The 27,442-nt window shown below is 43.3% G+C and overlaps 1 protein-coding gene across 4 annotated transcripts; it reads right to left on the reverse strand.

The window, feature by feature from the left end:
- Window positions 1-1,014: 1,014 nt before the first annotated feature.
- LOC110973289 (pituitary homeobox x-like) lies at window positions 1,015-26,856 on the reverse strand. 4 transcript variants are annotated; one of them, XM_022223985.2, is made up of 4 exons: window positions 26,698-26,856; window positions 23,629-24,082; window positions 11,444-11,661; window positions 1,015-4,240 (listed from the first exon to the last, which is right to left on the reverse strand). In XM_022223985.2, exons 1-4 carry the CDS (start codon window positions 26,773-26,775, stop codon window positions 3,698-3,700), a joined length of 1,293 nt encoding a protein of 430 aa, XP_022079677.2. In that variant the 5' UTR covers window positions 26,776-26,856; the 3' UTR covers window positions 1,015-3,697. The 4 variants fall into 4 exon arrangements, with proteins under 4 accessions (XP_022079677.2, XP_022079685.1, XP_022079693.1 ...); XM_022223993.2 differs by having other exon boundaries at window positions 23,629-24,078; window positions 26,698-26,817; XM_022224001.2 differs by lacking the exons at window positions 23,629-24,082; window positions 26,698-26,856 and adding an exon at window positions 18,253-18,595.
- Between the last annotated feature and the right edge of the window lie 586 nt (window positions 26,857-27,442).

Here is a 27,442-nt window from a genome sequence, read left to right on the forward strand (position 1 = left end):
CACTGAACCGTAGCGATGGATGTCTACATTTTGACTGCGGCTTCTGTGTAGGATAGGCGCAAATATTCGTGCCATGGTTAAAAAAAAATCAACTCAACCATGATTTGTTTTTCGGCTAAAGGGCAACTCTCTACCCTTTTAGTTCATCAAACCCTTTGAACATTTTTCGTGGTTCTAGTACTGGGGCGGATCCAGGAATTTTTCCACAAGGGGTCAGGCAGAAGATCTTTTTTAATGTCTCATTTTGCGGACAAGCGAAAACGATGATGAAACATTACAAATGACAAACATTGTTGCACTTACTTAAGTTACTTTTTTATTACCATTTTCACCATTCCCCCTCCCCCCGTAGCAGGGTTCCACCCACCCCCCCTCTCGAGCCACACTTATTGTTCAATACTGGGAGGTATTGTCTTTCCTGTGACGCGCTCCAATCTCGACACAATAAACGATTCAGTTCAACACTCCCAATTTGGTCACATTTTTGTGTCCAACAGAGCTCAATAAAGCTTTGTTGAGTTTCCCGTTTATGGCGGTTGGAATCTGAAATCCTTTAGGGGATTTTTACCATTGTCACTATCCACTAACCTCTTAATACAAAGCATCAATCATCCTCTCGCATACATTTCGACTGTGGTCACTTGTGTCACTGGGCGATTATTTGAAACATGACACGCGAAGCGCTAGGTTCTTTAGTATAGGCGTGTACCCGGTATGATCGGTTCGGGAGGGGGTATGGAAGTCAAGAAAGCATCGGAGGGATAGTAATTTCGTTCTGCTGCAGGCTGGGGACTATTTGGTGACAAACTTTGAGTCACTTTCTAACAGGGCCAAGGCAAAAAAAATAAATAAATATATAAATAAACTCCAAATTTTCTGTGAGAAAATTTCTGCCCTAACATAAATCCTCGAATTTCAGCGCACTGAAGATAAGTGAGACGCCACCGTCATGGGATGAGAAAGATGTCAGGAAGACGCAGTAAGAAAACTACACCAATTACGAGTTGGAATCTGTACTTTTTGAATACCATTTATTGACGTTAGAAAGTTTCTAATTTTTCAAGATTACCCCCACTCGTGGCTTTACTTCGTGAAATCAATATCAATTCAACAGAGTGCATCTACCTATCTGAGACAAACAAAAAAAATGTCACAACGGTGTAAATAATTGATCTTGCATGTCGGTTTCAGCTACCTGAACATGCACTGAGGTGTATAAGTAAACATTAAAAAAAATTCCACACTTTTGAGTGAAAATACCACCACGATCTAAAAACCGACTTAAATGGTGACATAAATTTACATAAATTTGAGATAACTCTGCAATACAGTTTTTCCTTTCAGTACGATGATGGATCACATGATTTGGACTGCATACATAAAGAGAGAACAATCGATTGACGAAGCAAGCATTACTCTGACAATTAAAACCGAGTAAATAGTTGCGAAGCGTGGAAATTAATAAAGGGAAAAACGGGAAGCTTTGAATCAGAATAAACGAGCAACCAAACATTTTTTTTCTCAGTGGCAACAGAAATAAAAGTAACCACGCCAGAAGCAGTGGAATCAATGATAAGTAAAGAAAAAAAGGCGGGTACATGGAAAGCGACAGATTATTTAACAACGGCATGGTAGCGTGTGAAAACGAAATCCTTGGCAACTGTCGCATCTATGTGGCCTTTGTGATAATATTATGCTCTCCTTGGAGGAATTCAACTCAGGGTCATCGTTAAAACCGTGGTCTGGTACATACAAAGGCAGATCCAGAACCGAATATTCCGGGGCCACTTTTTTTTTGGGGGGGAAGACATTGAAAAATCTGTTATGTAACTTTTTTGGCCTTTATGAAGGGTGAGGCCAGATTTGAGGGCCTTTTACACTCTTTTTTGAAAGGAAAGGAAATTGACCAAAATAGTCCAAAAATACTTCAATCGCCTTTCAAAATATTTCCGAAAACATTTTTGGCTCCTTTTCGGGGGGGCATGGCCTCGTTGGCCCTTCCCTAGATCCAGTCTTAGCTGCATGGATGCACGCTATTTGTTTTTCCAAAATCAATGTGTAAGTTATGTTGGGTCGTACCTCACATAGCTCACCACAGAATATTGGTACACGGTCCTTATGCCCTACTGCCACCCTAACCATCAACGTACAAGCTTGCCACGGATTGTCGAAGAAGACGACTTACAAGAAATAACTGAAATCAAGAATTTAAAAAGGAAACCTACAAGAAACAAATTTCATAAATTAACTTCAACAAGCATAGTACGAATGAATTTGTATTCCATAAATTATATACAAGTGTCTTCGCACTCTTTGTAGAAAATGTGTGTTCGACCCTGTAATCCTTCGATAGTATCTTTCCAATATAATAGAAAGTTCTTTGACATCTAATAATTTACATAACCTCTTGTTACTGTTGGAAATCCTTTGGTGCGTAAAGTACACTCGCAGTTACCAAAATGAGAAAGCTTGCTACCACTTGTGAAGAATGTACATATACTTTGTCAAAACCTGTACAGTTTTGAAACATTTCGCAAAGGGCCTTGAGAGAGAAAATCATTCACTCGTTGCTGTATTATGTCAATTCACTGAGAACCGAAATACTAATAACAAGAGTACGAATGACTTCTTTCATTCATTCGCACCTTCATCATTCGCTCCACACCATTATTCTATTCATTTTGAAGCAAAGTCAAGATCTTGGCTGGATTGTGTCGGGCAAATCTATCATTTGGAGCTGTTGCCCATCGCACACTGACACCTTAACTCTTAGCGTATTTGTCGTTGGTATTAAGTTTAACATTGAAGTTTGTGCTGACACAACTGTGCTGGTGCACCTTACACGCTCCCCTTACACGATAATTCACGCCAGAGAAAAAACCCTTGAGAGATTCTGAACCGAAAAAAAGATCTTCCTGGGCCCCATGCATTGTTAAAGTTTTTCCTACGTGTAATCTCCTTAATATATATTCGTGCTGGTAAACTTTACGGGACAATCTTAGAACGAAGACTGATTATTTATTTAGAATTGTTACTATCGTCAATTTCTAAGCTTGCTGGTAAATTTTTCATGTTCAAAACCTCTATGGTTCTGTTTACAACTGTGTAACTGTCGAGCTATTCGAGCATGGGATTTGAATTGCAAAGAGCATTTTTTGCAACAACCCGGCGGTTATTTTAGGGTTCCAGCCCTCATGAAGCTCCTCTTCACAGACCGACATGAATACAGGGTCGAAAGTCTTAGTTCATTGGCGCAAAATGTCACTAATTTTTTCAGACGAGGGCAGAAATTAGCATTTAAAAACATGTAAATAAAAGTACATCATTACGTATATTCTGTGACCACGTGCAATGGGCATGGTAATGTCCGTGCAGTCTGCATACAACAAAGCTTTTGAAAACACTAAAATGACATGTTCGAAATTACACCATGGCCAGTTTCATTTTTTTTCCTGCCACATCTCCACCAAAACATCATGCAAGTATAACATTGTTATAATGAACAAGATACCGAAATCCCACGTTTTGTGTTTGCTTTTCTACTTTTACATGTAAATTCCGGTCCTGACATTTCACCGTTGAGTTCAGTACCCATTGTAACACGCTGCACGATACTGCTTTCCAAACAATAACTTTTTCCTCTAAGAAGAACTGATGTAGGAATACATAGATAGAATCATACTAGAGGCTATACCTCTCACGCTGGGCCGTTAAGTCCGGCATACTGACAAGCCGATAACGTGGGAGACTGCCTGACAGGATAGCTGAATCCACTCATGGATGTTGAATGCTGTTTGGCTTTAAGGCGAAGCGAGGCGATACTGCTGGAGCAGGGCTCCCGGTACACGTACGGGGACGCCGGCACCGAGGCGTACGGACAGGCCGCCGCGGCAGCACCGGCCGAACTGTTCAGGTTCTGGTGGCTCATGACGCCGTTGACCGGCGACGAGGGGAACGTCGAAGCCATTGACGTCTGCGAGTTGAAGCACATGGGTTGGTTGGAGACCCCGGCCAACGGGCTGACGGAATTCAGCGACCAGGGGAAACTCTTGGCCCCCAGTGGGTTAGCGGCGGCAGCGGCCGACTTGGCGGCCCAGTTGTTATAGGAGTAGCCTGAGTACAAGCCGTCATCGAAGGGCTGCATCAGACCGTTGAACTGCGCACCGAAGCCGTTCTTGAGTTCATTCATGTGGTTCCTCTCTCGCTTCCGCCACTTTGCTCGCCGGTTCTTGAACCAAATCTACACACAAAGACAATCGCAAACTGGTTGGTGTCAAATGCAACAGAAGATTTTCAGGCATGATAATAAATCTTTGCACCAAGCGGTATTCTGGTTCAGTGTTCAAACCTAAAAGAAGTTATTTTTCCTCATAAAGTAGCCTTCCTATACTCCTGTAAATTGTTCCTTAAGTAAAAAAATCGAGCGAATACTCTGTTTACTATATGATATTCAACAGACGCACATGTAGAAATTGTTATCGTACATTTTTGCAAGTATCTTTGCCTTCCTGTTGACTTTCAAACCTGTCTGCGGTTTACTTATTTAGCGATTGTTCGATTATCGGCCGTCTAATGTACCCTCTCTCTTTGTCACAATTTTCTGGGTTCTAAGTTGGTTTCTCAGTGCTTTATTGGAAAATGCAACTGTACATTCCATGTAATTGTTTTGTGTTTATATCATAATGTTTGCTTGTTCCAATCCTCAGACTGATTTCGCCTGACAATCATCCCTCCGTGCGTCTTGTTTTCGCTCCTCGACTGCCCCTGTACTTCACATAATAAGACATATCACTAACATGTGAGTCATAGCTTCGCATTCAGACGACACCGGCCCAAACCTCACTCAACAGTTTCTCATCTTTTCCCGCCCGATGAGCCGAACGGAACGAAATTGGCGGGAAATGACAACCTTGGCAACCCATCAGAATTTGGCGTACCCTCGCACAGACAACACGGGGGGGGGGTGAAAGGGAGGGGGAAAAAGACAGACAGAGAGGATAGAGACCAGAACGCGGGACCTATTTTTCCCGCCAAAAGGCGCGATGCGTTTTGTGGACGTCTTTGCTGGCAGTATGTCTTGCTTGCAGTATGTCAGGTCGGGGGGACCTAGTTTCCATGTAAGCCTCCGTTGAGAGATGCGAGTCCAGTAGTTAAGTTGGTTCCCTGCTCTTTTTAATCAGGCATATGAGCCTCTCTCAATTTAAAGACGATGCAGTGAAATCGATCCAGGCCTATACCTACGCTGGTATTCCACGGACTACTATTTCTGTAGGCAGATAACCAACCAATTGTATCAATTTCTTCATCGGTTTTCTTCATTTTGAAAGAGGGATGCATCGCTTCATGGGAAAACCGGGGAGATTGCATGTAGTAAAAGCAAACCATTAACACTAGCTTTCCTCACTGAGAGGCAGTGAGAGTGCGAAACCTTGAAAGCAAACTGATATTAATCTCGACTTGGCACTGAGTATTATCCCGACGCTTTGCTCCTTTGCTTTCTCCGATTGCCTCGCGTCTCTCATCGCTAACCTGACCCGACCCTTTCCCCCTATCGTACCCGTGCGCCTCGCGTCAGCTCGCAATTTATATGCCACGAATTCACTTCCGTCGTGCCAACGCATCGCCCTTAATAAATGGCGGTTGACCAAACATGTGCTTCCTTATTTTTCACCCGCTCTTACGGAAAAGTTCATGTTCCCGCCATTTCTTTTCATCATTATCATCATCTTCGTCGTCATCATCATCATCATCATCAACACCGTCACCATCATCGGCGACCCTCGCAAATCGGAGCAGTTGAACCGTCTGATGGGTTTACCACGCCGATCCACCTATGTTGGCTGGAATCTCTAGGCACTGCGGTAAAGTGTGAAACCATATTTATCCCACCGGTACTGATGAGCAGTTTTTCTTAGCGTCTTAGTTCGAAATTTCATTCAACTACTTGCACTGTTGACGACTGTTTCGTGTGTTGAATGAATAAAATTCTCAGCGAGAGGCCTCGAGGAGGTCTAAACAAAATAGGTTCAGTTGTATCAGTAAATCATTGCTTATTTGAAGCAGATCGTATTGAACCTGAGCTTATAAGTTCAAACTTCCTAAGCAGATTACGTTCAAACGACACTCACAATTAATGAAGTTGCAGCATTTCAAAAATTGCCATCAGATGCAGGATGCACGTACCACTTTATTCGCTCAGTTTTGGATAAGGATTATCGTCGAGCATCAGGAGGGGATCCAGGGGGGAATGCATGGACCATAGCCCCCCCCCACGATTTATTTTGGAAAAATAATCAGATAAAGAGGATTTTGGAGGGTTTTTGTCCTTTTCTAATTCGAAAGCGTGTAGAAATTTATCCCCAAAACGTAGCCTCACCTCTCAGGGAGACCATTAAGGGTTACTGAAAAAAAATCTGGTTTTTTGGCCCCTTTCCCCAATAAAATCAAAAGCAAGTTTGGCTCCCCAAAATGTGGTTCTGGATTCGCCCTTGTCGAGAATATACACTTTCGGCCCAAAAGGTGGCGGAATCCATGACCAAAAGCCCTCTTCAAGTTCATGCCACGCACCCCTTCGCTATACATAAAATAGCCTCGCTAAGGCTGACGAACAACTCCAAGGGGGAAAACAGCACTGTGTGCACTCTGTCGCCATTCAAACGTCGCCCCCGACTGCTCGTCCCGATGAGTGACGGGGCCAGACCACAGCACTATTTCCTCCGAAACAATTCGTCTCCCGAGGACGCCGCACGGCTCTGCCCAACGCAGGTGTGACACAATGTATTTTTCGTCTGCATTTTGAATAAAAATGTGTCCCTCCGTGGATTACAGCCCGAGCGACTAATATCTTTCGCAGGCTGCCGTGCGGAGGAAGATTCTCAAGCTTCACGGGGTTCTGTCCCTGAAATATTCAGCGAGGAGCGACGTGCACTTAACAGGACAAGGCATGGCTATTTTACTCAAAGAGGTTATGTGTCAATTTCTCCAGTTCAACATTAGTGAGTAAAATAATCATGTCTCCTGCACTGATAGTGAACCATTTTACCGAGGAATCGTGTCCCTCCTCTGGATGGATCGTGAAAGTTTTAAAACTAAATGTGCTACCTCTCGGAATTTCAATTATCCGTTTTCAAAGATGTTGGGTATTTTTAATGTAAACAAAAAAATGGAATTGGGAATCACTGACTCGTCAAGGCACGGAGCAAAATTGGAACTGAAAGAGCAGCCGCACTTCGACAAATGAAGACACAAGCAGCTTCTAAGGCATTCCATCATTAATGACTATTGACACTGCAAGCAAAGTCTCAGACAAGCCCATCATTGGAAACTACGCACCGATCGAGGACCAATCCGGGTTTTCTATCTGCCTCCCTCTGAGGACTTCTAATCGTCCCGCAAACTGGCAGTGAGGGGAGCGCATTCCATCAGACTATTAAACCAGTGCCGGCAACGCCACTCTTCCGTAAGAGATATCCGCCATTTGGGGGGGTGGCTGGAAAAGAATGCAGGAACAAAGGAAATTACATGTACCGGAGTAGGAGAGAAAGGACGGCAGTTTTCACCAATCTGAGTGATGAAGATGTGACTCGCTCAGCTCGTGCCCTCGGCACTATCCGCAAATCAACACACCGCTGAAACTGAACCCACTGTAATTTGCCAGAAGCATCCTGTGCTCCACGTCTAGTCTCTTAACCAGCAACTATTTTTTCCCCAGCACGGATACGACCTATCGCAATGCCGTATTCTTCATTCGATCGCAACTGTCCTGATAGCTTATCATTGCTCTTCGATTCCTGCATTCCTATAAATTAACGGCGATTAATTTCGTTCAACTTTTTAAGTTATTATGCGGCAAACCCTTTATCGAGCTTCGCTGAAAACTTATTACAAGGTCGGGGGTTTAATCTCTTTGACCGTGTCCTTTAAAACAAACACGAGAGCACTGTTTTCGTAACTGCTGTGAAACAATCCTTACAAGCTTGTAAGAATCATAGGGAAAATCAATTTCAGTTGATAGAAAGGGAACTGTGGTCGAAACAAAAAAAACGACTTCCATTCAGCTCGTGGCGATTTGTAGGGCTAATTGCGCGGTCTTGTGTAGTGGACAGTGACCCCACTTTCACCGCTACTCTATCCCCGTCAGAACATGGTCAAAACAAAACCACTAGTGCGTTTTCCGCCCGTCTAGTATCCCGACCGCCGCCTAACGCTATACCTGAAAGATTATCGACTGGTATCCTTACGCCGGGAAGGGTCGAAACGTATTTGATGACTTGAAACAAAACCCGCTCTCCGGCCCAAAGGATTCTGAGAATTAATTACGTGTGTGTAAGAGTGATCTTATCGAAAGCCGGACGGCCGTGACTCCGTAGCAGATGGATTACTTGGTGTGCAGACATTTGATAACTCATGTACATTTTTATTGATTAGTAGAAGTGAGTGCACATTAACACTTGCACAGGCTCTGCGGTATAGCATTACCAGTAAAAAATATCCATTCATCTACACTTCTTAATACGTTATTGGACCCGACTGTTTATTTTTTCAGACGCTCGTATCATTCAGTTTGAATGGAGTCGGCGAGAGGACTTGACCAGACTATGCACGCCTTTGTCTTGTGCTATACGGAACAGCCAGTTTCGTGAAAAATTGTCTCTTTGACAGATAAGACGGGGGATCAGGCGAGAAAACACGAGACTTGCCAAACGTGATGTGCTGAGATATTCTGAAACATGACAGGACAACGCAAGACAGGGCGAGACACACCCAACCAAAGGAAATCAACACAGCAGAAGTCAAGATGCATAAGCAAGACAAGTCGATGCAATCAAAATAAGCCTAGACAACACAGAAAGGTGGAGCACCGTGAGACACGAAGAGAGTGCTTAGAGTTACCGGCGCAAGACGCCGAAGAAGCATACAAAATTTGCTGAGACGTACAAAAAAGAGATAAAAGGACATGTCTCACTGTACTTGTTACTACTAAATATGACATTAACGGATTTGGATTGTGTGTGTTAATAATCCGGCACACAGTGTGACACAAGATATCGTAGAGTCCGTTACATGACATAACGTGACATGACATGATATGACATGGCCCAACATGACATGGACACGATTTAGACAACACATAGTGCAGAACATGTCTTCCTGTTAACTAGAAAAGAACGGAAATTCCTTACATCGTGTCTTTCATCTTCAGCAATCCGTCAAGCTGTTGTGGACAACGCACATGAATTCAGATGCAACCATGCGGGAAGGCCATATGTGAATTTTAGCACTTAGGTAATTAACGCTGCATTTGCACTCTCTCTTTCAGCACAGGGAGCCTCGAATACTCAGGTGAACGACATGAAAATGGTTGGGCAGACCCAGAAAATCACCAGGGACGGCATTGCCTGTATTTTATCTGCCTTACTGTACGCACATTAACCCTTACTTTTTCACTAAGACCTAGGCAGGATACGGTTCTTTGTACTTTTATAAGTCAAAAGCATGATTCATCGATTCCTCAAAAGAGCCCTTCGTGTGGTTTTTGTGCTGATCAATAATCGATTCTCAGTGAGCAATTGACTCAACACGGAAAGTGACCGCAGGCGGAAAGTCGCTTCTCATGAGCATGTTCACCTACTGCGGTTGTTACGAGTTACCGATAAAATAAAAAAAAAAAAAAAACCTGTTCCTCGATTGAAAAGCAGCTGACATTGGTTTCGGTATGAATCAATGTCACGTGACAAGAAAAAAATTGTCCCCTCAACCCTTAAAAATTACTCTTGAAGTTTACTCCTTATTCTTAAATCCTGGGAGTAAAATCCCTAAACAGAAGTGTAAGTTTACAACCTAACATTTGGAGTTAAACATATTGTTGACGTAGAAAAAAGTGGGAAACACCACAACTGGTCAAATGCTATCCCTCAAGAAAATAAATGTGAAAATCTTATGGATTGATAATCATCTCCATACACAGATACCTCTTTTATTGGACAATTTGTCGAAGGTCGGTCATCTTTTCTGCCGAGCGAGACGCCTGGATTATAAATCAGTTCCACCAACAAGACAGGAAAATTCAACAAATTAGGTACCGTGTTAGGAGGACGGCTAATGCGTTTCAAGCGCGTTGTGCCTAAAAATTCCTTGAACTTGACTGACACCTGGGTCTGCCTCATGTGAGAAATTTGCGACTGGGTATATTTTACCAAATCTCACCGTCTGGAAAACTGATTTCAGTTTCAGCAAAATTGGAAATGGTTGGCACAGTTAGTTGACCCCACAAAAGGAGGAAGCCCTCTCTTCAGTCAGGTACTTTTAAAGAGCCATGGCGTAAATTTCACTTGCCAGCATATTTTTGTGCGTTGTGTTTTATTCCTTCCGACAGAATAGAACCATTTCACATCCCTTTTGGGTAAGGTTATTGAAAAGTGCGCTTTCCAAAAGATTTTTTTTATTCCATACTTTCCTTGAAAAAAATGACTGCACTGTTGTTAGAAAGACACTGCCTATTTTAGGGGTTTGGGGTTGAAATTGGATCAATGGAAGTGCGTAGTAAAAAAGACCGCTCAATGGCCTACTGTCACAGATGAAACAACAAATCTCTAAAAAAGGAAATTCTAGCATTAGTTTTGCTGAAACAGGTATGATACTGAGGATTCCTCCTGAATTGACGTCACACGTGTGCTCATGAGGTTGCATGTTTACATAAGCGTACAAACCCAAAAGGCACCAGAATGCCCTTATAAAACTGGTCGAAACGAAGGCGCTCAAATAGGGACTATATTTTCATCATTACATTCAGAATGAACCCTTTAAGCATCTGTTCCTATCGAGAGCAAATAGCCTAGATTTGCTTCGTTGGTTTGTGCAGGACGGGGAATCGTGCGTTAGTATTCTACCTCAGTAATCGCTTCGGCAGTTGCTGCGGACTCTTAAAGGGATGGCACTCGGTATCAGACTGGAAACATTTACTTTTCGATGCGTTGGTCCGGTTATTTCAGATCTTGTGAAATGCGCGAATCATTAGTCCAGTGATGCTCGTCTTTCGAGCTGCCAAATTATTTTCGGCAATTGTGCACAAAAAAAAGGTATTGTAGAGAAAATTATGTCATCTGGACAAGGATGCATGTGAATTTCAGCCTCTTGTACAGGGCCTTTTTTCTACCGCTATTTTTTTTAAGTGTCCGTTTCAGTAAAAGGAATCTATACATTTCCTTTTTGTCCAACAGATTTTTTTTAGTTGATTTTAATTATTATTATATTATTATTATTGTTATTATTATTTACTGTTGGCGATGTTTCTGTGAAGAACTTTTTTAACTGACTGATGTAAAGAGAGGGGATGATGAAGTTCAGTTTTCCAACAGTCACACTATCAGCGACAATGTGCCGGCACCACCAGCAGCAACAACAGCTACGGAGGGTCACAGCTTTCGGTACCGTATGTACTCACCCTGACCCGGGCCTCTGTCAGGTTGGTCCACGCTGAGATCTCCTCGCGAGTCGACATGTCCGGGTAGCGGTTCCGGGCGAAGTGGGCCTCTAGCTCCTGCAGCTGTTGGCTGGTGAAATGTGTCCTCTGTCGGCGCTGCCGTCGCTTCTTGCTCGACTCGCCGTCTCCGCCGCTCTCTTCCGCTGGCCCGCCGGCCTGGTCTTCCACACTCGCTGATTCTGTTATTCAAGGGAAACCAAAGGCAAATCAAAACACTTCTTAATGTGAAAACTTTAAAGTCCGCATAGCCGGCGGCGAACGATTCCTAAAAACAGGAATGAATCAAACAAGCTCCATTTTACAAGTAAGACATGAACACTGCAATACATGAACAAGTTACGTGCGATTACTGTCTATATGAAAACAAACAAAAAATTAGCATAAGATCTGATACAGACGTGTTCAGTTTATCAGACTCTTATTTGTTAGTCTCCTTCGGGGCGAATCACTAGAACCGATAGGTCGCAAATTATCCCAGACAGTGTCATAGGTGAGACTGGTACAAATTTGAGGTCACGGTTCTGCCGCGCACCAGTTTTTGGTGCGGCGGAAGTTGTTTTTCCTGACGAAAACAAGTTGGGGTCATGGCTTTTGAGGGATTAACAGCAAAAACACGTGAGGCGTCGAGCCACCGTGTCGTTTAAATGCCCCCACTTTGCCAGTATATGATAAATGCAATCGGCTTTTTCCCCCACAAAAGCAAGCCTCTTATACTAGCTACACGCTCTCTGTTTTCTTTTTTTTCTTTGTTTTAAGTATTTTGGTCTTAATTTCATTTGATGAATGAGGCATCAGTGGAAAGCGTTTGTTCTCTGCTTTGAGGTAATACCATGTTTTCCGCTGGAAAATGTGTAGCTTGGCCACAGTAACCATCTGTACATTTGTTCTTACAAAAATGACAACAAACCAAATAAACAGTTCCATTTTTATTTCCCAAAGTCCTCGAACACGGCTAACTATCTGATTGGCAAAATTAATACCTGCAGTACCTTTGTCGAATAATCTTCTTTATGTAAACGTTAATTAATTAAACCTAATCGTACATGATTTCGTTCGCTATGGTCGCAGTTGTAGAAAAGCAAATTCATTTTTTGACGCTGCTGTTTCGGTTTGTTAAAATTACAATCGCTAAATCGTTCAGTAAATATCTTTGCTAACACTGCTGCGTACCTTTGAGAGAATGCTCCTCGATTGATATAGAAAGATTATCATGTCACCTATCTCTTCATGAAATCAAGGTCTTCAACGAGAATCCGCCAAGAAATGTTAAAAAAACTGATAAATTCTGCCCTGAACGTTTAGGGGAGCGAGACGTGCATTATAAAGGGTGAGTCAAGATAAAGTCGAGTTCGAAATAATTCGTTGTGGGAATGTTGACATACAAATGGAAATGACATAAAACAGAGGTTTTTGTCTCAACACAACGGCACATCTCCACTGGTGTAGACTTCGCAGCTGAATGAAATAATTAGGAGTCCAATGTTTCAGTATCGCAGCCACCTGTTTCACTTCTGAAAAGAGGCCACGTGTCCCCATCTGCAAACCCGTTTCATTAGTTGGATAATAACAATACTCTTTAGTCATTAAGTTAATTAGCAGTAATGCCGAAAAGATGTTACACGCCATTAACTCGAAATTACGAGTAATACTTTTCCAGTCCAGTTAATAAGGGTTTTTCATAATTCGAGGTATTTTCCTGTCACTATGGGGCCGATAGAAAGTTAAACAGTTTCGGCAAGGAACAGCATAAAAACTGCAACATGAAATTAAACTTGAGCTGAATCAGGCAAAAATATGCGAGGCCTGCATGCAAAATTCAGTTGTTTTGAGAGCAGAGGCGGGTCACTTCACTGACAAAGTACATTGTATATGGAACTGACTTGAAAAAAAATACATCAAATGGATCCAGTCGATAGATTACGCATGCACGAGTGAGGGAAAAATAGCGACAGCGTTAAGTGGGACTTGTTCCCCAGATATCGCGCTAACTCTTTATGAGTTCGGCCAGCTTTGCTAACGTATATAGCACCGAGGATTGAGAGTGCGTTTGGTGATTGACACTATTCTTTAAACCCCTTGGTCATTATGAATGATAAACTGGAAATGCTTCAGGGTGGCGAATTCACAGCTTAATATTTGGGTTCGGATGAACATTTCAGTTTTCATACATTAAGAACAGTCCGTGCGAAACAGGAGTCGACTGTCGCAGATTTTTTGCCCGAAAGCTTGCAGTATCGTGGGACTTTTGACGCTATTACAAATGGAATGGACTGGAAAGCAAGGGCAGTCACACTCCTGATGGGGTGGGGTTGTTTCCTCATTCAGCAACATTTTTTCTTCTCTCTAAACCGTCCACGAAATCAATGGCGCGAAGGCCTAAATGAACATGAATAGGTATTACAGACATCAGCCACCTTGTGTGTCTCTGAATGAAAAACTACTCGAAGTGAGACTAACTGCGCTCGGCACATATTTACATGCATGCATTTGTGACAGCCTGCGAAAGGCAGCAAAGCTTTAAATGACAGCCCAACCAACAGGAGACGTTAAACCTCTGGTTAGAAGGATACCAATAACTCTGAAATATTTCAACAGAAACAAAAGAGTTAGCCTACAAAGTAATTTAGCCCAATCAGGGATAATTGCTATTTGGTCATTGAAAGAAGAAGCAGGCCACTGTTTTACTTATGAGTTGAAACTTTTGTCAGATTTGCATACAACAGTTTAAAACTGTAAATCTAGCACAAGAATGTAATCAAAGCAAGGTAGAAGAGAGATTGTTATTGGTTTCAGCGTACCGTGTGTGTCCACCGACAATCTTGTACAACCCATAGAGCCGACGACGCTCGGGTTTGTCCGGCTGTAGCGGGACACCCCCGACTCGGCTCCTGCTGCCGCCGCTGTCATGCTGCTCAAAGCCCCCGTCGGGTTCCTGGCTGACGACTCGGCGCTAACCAGGTCCTCCAAGGTAGCGAGTGGATCGCTGAGTCCGTTCATGGTGTATTTATCAATCAAGGAGGGGTTGAGACTCAGGCCGGGTTGTTGAAGAAGATGATGAATACAAGAAAAAAAAATGGGGGAAAAAACACACGCGCGCAGCAGAATGGGTGTTTATGCTGATGATTCCCCGGTGCTTGCTACTGCTGATGTCGACGTTGATGAGAGCCCTGGTGATGACGAACTTAGGGAGGATTTGCAAGGATGACGATGGGCTTGCTAAACGACGAGGCCGTATAAAAAGTGGGCTGCACCGTAGGCAATCCGAACGGATAGAAACCGGCCCAGCCAAGTCCAACGCGGTTAGACTTCCAGCTCGCTGACAGCATGGGACGGGCCGGCCCTCCCTCCCGGAATATGCAACAGCGTGGTCCTTCTGGAGAAATCTACCCGCTTGGCACGCCCTCACTGAGGGGAACGTAAATCCCGGGGATGGGATTCGCGAAACCGGTCCATGCAATCAACTGCGCTGATTCAATGGCCCAGATTTGTAAGCCGTTTTTGCCCGGCTCTCTTTCCTCCCGTGCACAAGAAAACCCTGCGGGCGGAACTGTAGTGCAAACGTACCTCTCACTTCGAAGGCGACGCAGGGACACCCGTGGCGCGCTACACACAGGACCTATTTTCTTGGGCACAATACACCGGTTAGACCCCAACGCTGACGATCTCCGGAGTTTTGTCAAGACAAGGGCTCGTGTTCTAATCGTGACCGTATCCCTCTTGGTTTTTCTTTGTCGACAGAGACAGGGGTACAAACTTCACCCATTTACTTGGCCTCTTGCAACTTACTCGATGACGTCACGGACTTGCGGAGAGCAAAGTAGGGCGGGCGTGGTCTAAGGTCAATGCTGGACCAATGGCGAGCTTAGGATCTCATCTCATTTACGCTCCGGCCCACCATCAATCATAAGTGACATTAGCTCTCTGCTCTGCAGGTGCTTCTTTCTGGTGGGACGGAAGTCCAAAATTCCTCTCCGTAAGTATCAGATTCAAAACGCCGAAATCCTCGGAGCTTTCTCGTTTTATCTTTATCTGTGCACTGTGATTGATGGAAACTATGGGCTAATTAAACCCACTTGAAACGGGAACGCGATGGATGCTGCAAACGACGTGGCACTGTCCACGAGACAAAAGAGACTTGGAAGATCCAAATCACACTGTGACATGCGCACCACCGTAACCACAATCGCCATTATCAACTTTCTGACTCATGCCAAAAACAGGGGCAGATCCTGAAGGTCAGGCACAAAAATAATGGAGGATACAGTGCCATCGAATTAAATTACAATTCCACAAGGAATCACAAAACTGCAAAGCATGTCCAAAAGTCATGAATAACCTCAGTACCATTCACTTGCTGAACGGATATGGGCTTGTCGAATATTATGTGCAACTTTTAAAAAATTCATAACAGGATTAAGAAATTACATAAGTATAAAATACCTCTACAAATTCTACAATTTGCAGAATCTTAAGATTTGATATTTTGCATTACTGTAAAAATGGACTGAGTTGTGTTCACACACGGATTTATTGCTTTTCATTTTCTCCACCGAAATGGTTTTCCTCTTTTGGAACTTTTATGTGACCGAATGAGCTTTTTTTCGAATTGAATAAAATTTTATATTCAAAATGACTATAGATCTGTGCAGCTCACTTTTGCTGATTTTATTTTATTGAGAGGATGACAGAATATGTTTCCTTATGCAAACGAAAGGAAGATATTTTGTCCCAAGATTTAGAATCTGAATATGAAGTCTTTTAGTAGTTGTGTCGTCATTCGAACAGAGACTACGTCAGTAAAATATGCATCACTTTACCCAGATCCATAAGAAAACTAGTTCAACCCAAATCCCCCGGATCTGCCATACAAAACGCTTTATTTTTCCCGGACAAACTGGAACGCAGCTTACGCGGAAGATTTGGTCAATTTGTTTACGGGACTGAAGGGCTTCGGCCAACTCCTGGGTCCCCTCTCGTCGCGGGCTCAGCTTGAATCTGGACGGCTCACGGCCTAAGCCATTGCATCGAAATTTGATAATGTCGGGAAAGCGGTAAATAAGGAGGATGAGGGGGGAAAACGGGTAATGGAGCCCGGTTTCTGTCAGAGATAAGAGCAGAAAAAAACCGGAGATGATCCTGTTTTGCCGCAGGATACGTGCATTTATCTTTCAGGGACGATTGTTTCTATGCCAAGAAACTGTTGACACGATTTTCGAACCCTTCTTTCTCCCGTTTTTCTTACTTTTTTTTAAAATTCATGTGCGAAAAGAAAGGGGGTAGGTTGTGAAAACAGTAGCACAGAGATACGGGAGGGGTGTGTTTACCAACCAAACAAAATCGGATGCTACTCATCAGCCCGGTGGATTAGACCGCCGCGAAATGAAAATTGCATTTTCGATCGGCAATGCCTCGGCCGAGTACGGCAGCGTGAACGGCGAGGCCCGCGCCAAGGCCTATGGGGAGCACCATGCCCATGAATTTCAAATAAGCTAGAGCTTCCAGGGGATAGCTTCCTAGCATCAGTCGCTTGTGTCATGCGTGTATCTCTATTCTGAGAGGATCAACAGGGATCTACAGCCAATTCCACGGCCTTTCTACACCCCCCCTCCTTCGTCCATCATGGAAACACAAAGGTGCATGCGGTAGCAATGCGAATGTATATATATATATTATATGAACTGAGGTGGAAAAAAAAGGCATTACGAAGCGCCGTCCATCGCTCTGCATGCTGAACGGTAAGGGCCGCTGTAACACTAGTCAGGGCCCCGGCATTTTCGCGCTACGCCGAGTCTGTAATCCGCGCTCGGTCCCCACTGACAGTCAACCGCTTCGCCCTTTTAAAATTAAAACTCACAAAATCAAGCGGTTGATGCTGAAATAACAGCCCGATGGAAATACAAAAAAAAAAAAAAACAGCAAGCAAGCCAAGCCAATTTCTTTTGTTGTCAGTCATTTCCATGCTTTAAATCCGCGCGCAAGCCTCATGAATTCGCGGGGCTAAATGTCCGTATGCCGCCAAATCCCCACCTAAAGTCCTCTATGCATTAAGAACATTGCGAGACTTTCAAGACTTAAGACGGAGCTGGCTTTGAGCTGGATTACATAACTTCTCGACAGACTACAAAGCATGTCCCGTTAGTTTGTTTGTTTGAATTCAAATGGCAAAAGCACCTTGTGCACTTTACATTAATTTCAATTTTTATAGATTTACTCTGGCCCTGTTATAGTATCTAACGCTCTATCAAACGTAACAGCACAATCAGATATTGTAGCGCTTCCTTAAGTTGAATACTGACTGATTTATTTTCAGCGAAACCTGTACTCTAGAATCATTTTTCTTGATTGACCCAGGAATTATTCCGATTTGCCTTCAAAGAAAACCCCCACTTGAAAAAACTTATTAAACCAGCACCGTTTTTATATCTAATTAACCACAAAATATGGGACCTGCCATTGTTATAAATGTACAAAATATATAGGCCTACAGTGATCAAGTCGATTGCAGACAAGCAAGGTTAGTTTTGCGACTTTTACATTTCGTCCAGAGCTGATTTTTCGCAGCACCGTTTTCACCGTGGTTCCTCGATTTTTTTTTTTGTCGAAGACTACCACCACTACTGCCCCCAAAAATCTTGTGTAAAAGCCGTTCTCCACCGACAACATTAAAGGTTCGTCACTGTCCTCGTTTGTCCGTTGGCATTAAGGGGGAAAGCTTCGGTGTTTGAGTTTTAGTTACTGTTTGTTTTTCGGTGTCTAACAGCCCAAGTTACCTGCTCTCCCGATAACCATGTTATCCACGCTCTTGACTGAATCCAAAGTCGTCAGCTCTAGCCCGTCAATTTCCACTTCATCGGAATCAAAGGTCCCTCCACCGACCACTGGCTCGGCCTGCATAATTTTCGCAAGAGTCTGACCAACCGCAGGTTGAAACTCCAGAGTGTTACAAGCTACAATCAAACCGCTACACCGCACCATTTACAACTTACACCTCACAAGTTTCTCACAGTGCATTTTTGAAATATTTTCGACGAGAAGCCCAAAAGAGAGATAATTGTGCCCATTGATAATATTTTGAGAGGCAAAATGATGGTCCGGAGAATTGTTAACGTGTCCTGTTCACGGCCAAATCCGTCGGTGGTCTTTGTTAGCCAGCCCAACCTTTTGTGGGACGCAACAGGACTTGCCCACAATGGAAAATGTTGCCCCCGCTGTGCGAGTTTGTCGTCTGCTCATTGTATGCCGTTGTAACTTCGGCATATCTTGAAATGATAATGGGCCAGTCATGTTTTTAAGATCGTGTAGACTGCCTCAGCTACAAGAAATTGAAAAAAACTTTGCTGTAAAGGTAGTCATGATCCAGAGGTTATTCTGAACTAAAACACAGGGGGCTGAAGGGTTTTGGTCATCTTCCAGTGTTAAGTGCGCCAACTGAATGGTTATGTAGTGGGGCTGGCACGAAGGACGGTTCACCTGTGAGCCTCGCTTTGAATCATTAGCTGTCGTTTCGGCCTAGATAATTCTGCATTGTTCGGTTGATGGACAACTTGGATGGGTTTACCCCTATGAGCTCGACATGTCAACAATCGGCCTTTTACCAGAACACCCCCCCCCAACACAAACATGTCCTTTTACTGAGGAACAAGAAAGCCACCCTCTATCCCCAATTAGACAAACAATCATTCACACGGGGACGATTGCGGAGCAATTGAGGAAGGAACAGAAAAGGGAGATCTCCGGAGTCCCCGAGCAACACGAGCGCAGACTTTACCCCACGCTGGCCGTTCACATCGGCCCGTAGCCGGCCGAAAGAAAAGCACCCAGCCGGGCGTGTCCTCGACAGGCAGGACTGGGGGGGGTGTCGGTGAGAAACGACGGCACCGAGGTCACTTCGGCAAAGAGAGAGAGAGGGAGCGAGACCCTACTAGTATTTTCAGGAATACTGTCAGGTACAATACACCTAATTGGATAGGTGTGAAAAGAGATTTGGGGGTTTTAAGAAAACAACAGCAGGAAAAGCGATGTCCAATGGAATTTTTTTTTCGGTAGTCAGGACCTAGATTTCAGACATTCGTACTGTTATAATTGCATTGTAAAGAGAGTGGTTGAGTCCGAGCTTAACCGTTGAAAATTAAAGAAGTGGTAGTTTATGTCGATCTTTTTCTTCTTATAGACATCGAAAAATAAGTTTTTGGTATGACTGTGATATGGCGTCCCACAGGAAATCCAGTGTTGCGCTTATTTTGAGACTGAGCAAATGTAATATATTCAAATTTATTATAATGGATCGTCCTAAAAAAAATCATATTTTTGTGGACTCCCCGCTTAAACACTCGAGTTCAGGGTGCAAATCTTGCTTAGTGTGCACCAAAATTGTACTGATATTTAAAGATTAAGGACTTTGGGGCTTACTAGGTTGTTTAGTTGCATTCACTAGTTGAAATATTTTGAAGGGTGTTGAGGATAAAACATTTTACAGCATAAATAATGAAATTTTAAATTACTGCCTCTAAAGTATTGGATTCATCTCTGTCATTCCTCGCAGAAAGCCCCGAATTATTGGTGTTGAAATTTCCATAAACCCATTGGCCAAAAGGATTCATCTTTAGGTTTAAAAGATTCACAGTCGAAAATTCTGGCGGATCCTACCTCAGCAACTTCCGTGATCTCACGGAGTCGCGATATCTGGTTTACTTTATGGTTCGTGATGCCTGTCAGGCCCGTCGTCTGGAACCGTAACAAGATGGGCCCAGTTAATCCCGTCCAATCCCGACCAGCCCTACCCCTCTGAGCTGAGCGGCGATGGCGCTATATGTCTGCCTTGGCCGGCCTTTATCATTGTTACATTCCAGACCCGACCAATAGGATTCTGAAGCGGGGCTTTGTACAAAGCACTCATTTGAGGTTACGCTCAGTCGCTCCTCAAGTGGTTTCGGCGGGAAATGCACTTCCTCAGAGGCGATACTGTTCTCCGTCCGATCTCCTCTTCAACCTTGTCAAACCTGCCGCCGACTTGATCGTTCTGCTTATTGTCAGAGTCAAACTTCGGCTATGGAAGGATGGAGGTGGGGGGGGGGTTACAGCCAACCTCTTGAAGCAAGGTAAAGAGTTGTCGTGAGATCAGACTTGTCACCGGAGGCTACGAAACATGTGTTATGAAATTTAAACGATTTTCTTCATAAGAGGCCCATTTATCTGCCGTAGCGAAACTGTGGACATGGCTTTTGTCATGAATGTTTACGACTGACATCCATTTCATTTTGATCCAGAGACTCTAGTTCTCCCCGAGCGATAATTTGTAGTGTACAAATTATCGTGAGTAAAAACAGATCTACTTGACAAACATTAGGAACACACTGTCAGAATCGCGCCTGCATGAGGGCAGGGAATCACACAGAAAACATTAAAACTTCAGAAAAGAGAACAATAGCGAACGTGATACGTGACGATATCCTTTTGGACTTTTGAAACAAAGTTCTCATTATACGTTAAAGGTAAAGGAACGTAGTTAATACCACTAAGTGTGACTAGCATCATTCATAATTCCAGTTCATGCGAGCGGTGTTCCGCGATGTCACCACTGAACAACACAACACATTCTTTGCTCAGAGGTTGGAATTTAGTCAGCTGAAGTCACACACATGTTTGAACACAAGTACTTTATCGGTGTACGTTTCTTGCAGAGCATTGTTGTCAAACGTTCCTTCCTCTCGGCTCAGGAAATGTCCAAAAAGGCGAAACTTTGCTGTGCTTCCCTTTCTAAAGGTGTAAATCTCTGCATGTTCATGGCGCTTGGTCGCCCGCACAATCAATACAACCAATGTCAAATAAGTCGGTCAATGTTTACGCTGGACAGAGTGTTACAGTTATCGTACTGGTCTTTTTCACTAAACTTGTATGCTTCTCGGTTCTTGTATTTTGGTTTCTTTCTTTATTATGTTTTTATCTGTTGACACGGTCAAACCACTGAGATGACTGCGTGTTGGAGAGTTGCATAATTAGCGTCTCAATAGACTGTATTCGCGGCGTCCCCAATTTCAGTCATATTCCCGTACGTAGTGTATTTATTGGAAAACGTTAAATTCAAAGAACCAGACTATATTCTACAATTCTACGATTTGAAATTGGGGACGCCGTGAATACGATCTATTGCTGGAACCGGAATGGTGGATTATGCCTTAGTGCACACATCATGAAGCGCCAAGTCGGTTCCAAAGTCGGCACTGCTCTCTCTAATTACAGGTGCGCAGAGGACAGTCGCGCCTCGAAATGATTGGTGTCTGTCAGGGGCGTGAGGAAACGATTTTACCTCTGTGGGGAGAACGGACGCCTCGAACAGCGCCCCCTATGGACATCACCGCATCGATGCGCAGAGAGAATGGGCATCAGATGATCGGCAATCTGTTGGCGCAGTACCACTTTAGGAGCAACTCTGACTTGGCAAACTCAATTTCATTTCTCTTGCAGAGCGGTGGTTTTGCTTTGTTTCAAGCAGACGGAAGGGCAGTCTGGTCATCGGTCTTGATACCGGTAAAAAACACACTAGTTTAAACAATCTGTGCTTCGAATGTGTAATGATAAGAGAAGTGCCGAGGCTTTTCATGCCAACTAAGACTAAATTCACACTCGTTAAAACCCTCTGCCAGACTCTGACACCGGATCAGACTTTTTGCATTAAAATGCACCTCTATAGCCCAAGTCATCTATGCGTTAAATTTCATTACCTTTTTTTTCTGTTCTGCGCGTCGGGGACAGAAGTTGTGCGGTTGTTAAAAGTATGCCGGTATCATTTACATTACCTTTCTCTTGGATACGCTAGGAAGAGCAGCGGTTCAATTAATAATGAAAAAATACACCGATGCTGGTACTTGGGTGAATAAAAACTGCGGGGAATTTTATTTCTCTTAATAGATTCATTTAGTTTATCAACAGCATTTGGGACGTTGCCATACTGTGGATGGTTGCGGGATGGAATGGCCTGAAACAAAACATTACTAGGGTTTCATGTGGGTTTGCCATTGCCTCGTCATTTTTGAAAGGCGCGCGTTTGTTTTCAAGATCTGGTATTGATGGCAGCATTGAGATGAAGCCATTTGCTCCCATCATGCCTGCGGTTACGTAACTTTAAAAAAGTGCATATGGAAACAAAAGACTGACCAATAACCTCTGTTTGTGTACGTTGTGTTGTTTATATTGATATCGTCTGCCATAGTAAATTCAAAAATAAGAAAGAAACATATTTCGGTTTTGACAAACAAGTTAACACCTGAATTGTCTTACTTAAATGCTGAGCTACGCAAAAATATAGCTGCATAAAAACTGTGCGCGAAGCTAAGTGTTAAAAGATTTTTTTTCAAATAAGGCTGGATATTTTACAACATCAACCTGATGCATCTGTTAAGCTTCACCGTGGTAGACACAGCATATTGCATCGTCCTTTTTAGCCGTTTCTCTAAAACGCGTAAAACAGCGGGAATACTGGATGAGGAAACGCTCTGCATTCTAATGCGCTCATTAACTGAACCGAAATGCACAGTGCCAGTATAAGTCAGTTTATTCACATTTGTAATTTAATCAGAGACCGTATGGAGTGTACTTGGAATAAATTTGCATAGGATTAAGGTAATTGTCTCAATTTGGAAGGAGGCCTTCCTGACCAGATCTGTTAATATTTTTCTGCACTTGTCTAAAGACTGGGGAATCATGCGAATTAATTTTTACGATCGGCTGTGTACTTTGATATACGCACGTAACGTAAAACGTCGAAAGGCGTTACTTATCGCGGCAAGCAATGGCACAAAATGTTAATACATTTCAAAAGTTGAATTCCGTTTGTATGAAAAAGATCCCGGCCTAAGTTTTTGAAGCCGCAATTTCATGGTTATAATGTAGAATATATAAAATATGAAACAAAATGAGACACTGGAAAATGTCAGCAGACAATAGCACATAGACTTCATAGATGAAAACTGCCTCAAGTGATTTAGGAAATTGCAAAATCTTAAATGGAAATTGACTGTCACGGGTTTATTATATGTCTTTAATACTGTAGAAATTTGGTGAAGAAATTCTGCGTTTATGGGCATGGCTGATATTTTATAAACTGACATGCATTTTTTTTTTACCAACCTGAGTAGAAAAGAACTTACCTTGCGTCTGTTCTCCACCGCATTTCTCAATGTCTGCTTGCTGGCTCTTTGTGTCAACTTGTCCCCTACTTCTCAAAGAGGTGCCTTCCTTTGACACGCCCACGTCAACCTCAAGGGGCGGCCTCTCACCGAGTGAGTGTGCAGCGCCAGCATCGGGACTCGTAGAAGTATTCCCGGCCAGGCTCGAGCCCCAGGGTGCGTTCGTGGATGAAGCCGAGTCGGTGTAGCTCTCCGTGGTCAGTGGTTGGCCAGTTCTGGAGGGCTCCGGGGCAAGGAGTGTGCCGAGAACCGCTCCCGCTGGGCTCTTTGCGGGGGAAGACGGGCTTTTCATTCGGCTGAAGGGAAGCGTGGCCACGGCATGGGTAGGAGCAGGGTCGGCGAATTGGAACATTGTGCGGCGAGAGATGTGCAGGAAAATAGGTGTCGAGGTGCTATTCAGAGGAATTTCGCCTGGCTTAAACCAAAAGAACAGAGTGAATGCATACGTTCCTCAGTCGATGAATACGGAGCGTAACCGCTAAGCTCTAGTTTGATATTTCAGAACTGACTGCAACTTTGAGAGAAAACTCCACTGAGAGGGAGACGTGTCTGCGTGCTTTAGGGACACTGACCCCCTTCGAACCTGATGAACCATAGTCAAATCTGTTTCGTTTCTGTAAAAGCCCATTCACTCCAATCAACCGCTCACGCCAAAACGCAACCGGTAATGTAGACGGCACACAAAAAGGGCGGAGCATCAAGCGAGACTGAAAGGAAGGATTAATTAACGCTAAATGCCCGCCACTTGTATCATCGGTCCAGTGAAGAAAAACATGAGGGTCCCTTCCGGCTGAGCCCCTCCCTCCGTACCTTTTACCTGAGCGATTGAATCAGCAGCTGTGCAGGGTTTTGTCGGGGTTTTTTGGTTAGATAACGAGAGGAGGCCATTTGACTGGACACACCTCTTCAGGTTTCAAGATTTAATGTCTGTGGTCATGCCTATAGTGCTGTGACAATCACGAGATTATGTCAGTCAAACACCAAAACAAATTGGCTGAGGCATCAATGCAATGAAAAAAAAAACACAATTGGATTTCATTCACAAGTCAACCCTACTGAATTGGAAACGAGGTTAACTTTTTATTATTTGGGGGGGGGGCTATGAGAATGAAAATGAAAGCACTGAAAGCAGTTCATTACGAACTAAGTTAATTTACGGTGATGGATAATGTAAAATACACAGTTTATTCATCTTAATGTTTAAGAATTTTTTTAAGAAATAAAAACGAGGCATATTAGTCTGGCCCCATCCCATTTGAAAGATTACATTGGATAAGATAGATTCAAGGAACATGATCAAAATGGCTTCCCTGAGAATAAGGTCTGTTAAGAGTGCGATATTTTGTGTCTTTTAGTTCTTTTTAGTTTGGCATTAAGATAGCAAAGGTAACATTGCAAAGGGAAGACGCGAAGGACTTAGTATTGAATGACCGACGCACCATCAGGACAAACGGAGTCTTACATTAATTTAACGTCAGATGCAGACTGCGGGAAATGTCTTCTTATACCGAGTCCCCGTTGGTCACACGGATCTTGATCTCGATTAGTGATCCCAAGGCTGGTTTGTCGCTCTCCATTGACCTCATTCACAGCGAAGCCATCTTTGATCCTGTTTCCAGGATCTTAATCATAGTAATCTGTTAAATGGGGAGCACTTTTTTAGGCCCATGCCTCACTTTTATTCTTTTTTAATGTGACTCAAAACATTTGATATAATTATTAACATTTCATACTATTCATTAGTATAAATGACAGTAATTTGTGATAATTTTTTTATTTATTCATATCATTTTTTTAGGTTCCCCAAAATAAAAGGTTAATCCCGCTTTCAACTGAATTGACTGACTTGTGAATAAGGTGACTTATAGGCGCGTTCTGGTGTCAATTAACCAACGTTGGATCACCGATGACAATCCGGATTCGCGTAGAACGAGTCCGTATAAAAAGTGTTTGAACCACACGTCTAATCACATTTTGGTCGCAATGCAAGTGGTGATAGATTTTGCAAACCATGTACGTTTAACTCTATGCCAAATTTCCCACACTCCTTTGCGGTTCGCCATCTTGGTGGGCATAGTTTCTTACTTTGCCCGTTCTGAACGTGGCCAAACATCAAAATACTGAAGGATCGGAGAGTTTCATGGATGACATTTGTGACGTCAGTATATAGAAGCGGTCTATATTCAGCGAATGGACACAGAATTGCCCTTCTTGCATTATCCTATCGTTTCCGGGTGCGCCTTCCCCTGGGGAATCCGCAAAATACACGTCGGAAAGTGTTAATCACTCAGTGCACAAGAGTGTCTCTGCCATTGCGACCCTATCACCCTAACGAATCACTACCGGCTCCGAATTACAAAAACAACGCCCCACTCGGAGCCAAATCAGATGTCAGTTTCCGGATGAGGCACGAAAGAGAAGAGCAGTCACTATAGGATAGGCTATAGGTCCAAGGGAGAAGAGCGGTATAGTTATGGAACCGTTATTTTGGAGCTACTTCGAAGAATAAATATATTGAATGCACCTGGCATTAATGTCTACATTCTTGACAAAATAATGACTGCTCTGGGTATTTTTTGAAGCATTTTATAAATTACCCATTACAAAAATGAGCTTCTGCTCAACCAAACTAGAAACGCAATTTTCACTGACGCTGCGTATAGTGGTTATTAGAGAAATTCCCAACCGTCGGCCTGTAATTTTAAGTTACTCAGGCGCAGATGGAATTTGTATATTCTCCAAACGTCTATAATATGTGTGAAGAGATAATTAATCTGCATCTGATTGGTCACTCGACGTTAATTTTAAATTCGCTCCTTTCAAATGTATTATAAAAATGAATCAGTGTAAAATAGAACACCTACGCTGTACAAATATAAACGCCAATCCCATTGCTTTTGTTGGTTAGCTTGATTGGAGCTGATATTCGCTAAATCCCCGATTACGTCAAGTGCGACTCGATCACAAAAGCTGCCGTGTTAGCATCTTCAAACCCCGCACAGTAATCAGCCACGATTACCCCTGGCTTACCTCAATACCTTGAGAGGTTGGTAGTCCTTGGGTCGTCGATCCTACACCAAAGCTTTCTATCCACGCGACTGCCCGCATCGGCTCTCACTCGGCCCGCGACTAGTAATATTATAATGTTGCCTATTTAGTCAACTGAACACTCGAAGCTTACCGCCGACAACTCCAGAGCCAATTAGGGCAATAAATTGGGGATATACCAGCAACATTTTCCGTTTCTCTTCGTAAATGGTTGCCACGGCTCAACAAACCATTAAGTGCGACTGCGACGGAACAAAATGTATTTTGTACAGTCTGTTTCTCTGTTGTATTTTTTTTCTGGAATCGGCCTTCAATATCACTCAGTAATGTTATCCGTTGGTGCGGAACGAACATCAGGTCATAACACTTTCGGAATATTCTCTTTCTTGCTATGACCTCTTTAGTTATGCACATAAGTCTAAAAAAAAGTACTGTTTGGCAGCGCCTACAGTGTTTTGATGTTGGGTTAGGCCACCTTCCTACACTTAACTTAAAAAGCCGAGTATTTTGCTGTGGAGTTGTTTTCTTTCGAAAACTTTTTAGCGAACACAACACACAGCCATCTTTGCTTGTACGGGCCAAATGCGGCGAATTCAGGGAGCTTGTAGTGAAACCTCAAAAAGCTCGTCTGAAAGGAGCGAACTACCTTGCTAGCCGGATATCCTTAAGTGATTGGTAGCTGTTTGTTTCTCACACACTGTTGACTCTGATGAAATCGGAGCCGATT

The sequence above is a fragment of the Acanthaster planci genome, linkage group LG19 (genome assembly GCF_054643075.1).
Source record: "Acanthaster planci isolate LZ-2023a linkage group LG19, COTS_SCS, whole genome shotgun sequence".
NCBI classification, from domain to species: Eukaryota; Metazoa; Echinodermata; class Asteroidea; order Valvatida; family Acanthasteridae; genus Acanthaster; species Acanthaster planci.

Bases quoted from the DNA above. Each gene is read 5' to 3' on its own strand.
- LOC110973289 (XM_022223985.2), bottom strand. From the start codon at position 26,775: ATGCGGGCAGTCGCGTGGATAGAAAGCTTTGGTGTAGGATCGACGACC. The intron at 24,083-26,697 runs GTAAGCCAGGGG...TTTTGGTTTAAG, and splicing joins CAACCTCTCAAGGTATTGAG to CCAGGCGAAATTCCTCTGAA. The intron at 4,241-11,443 runs GTGAGTACATAC...CTTTGTGTGTAG, and splicing joins TGACAGAGGCCCGGGTCAGG to ATTTGGTTCAAGAACCGGCG.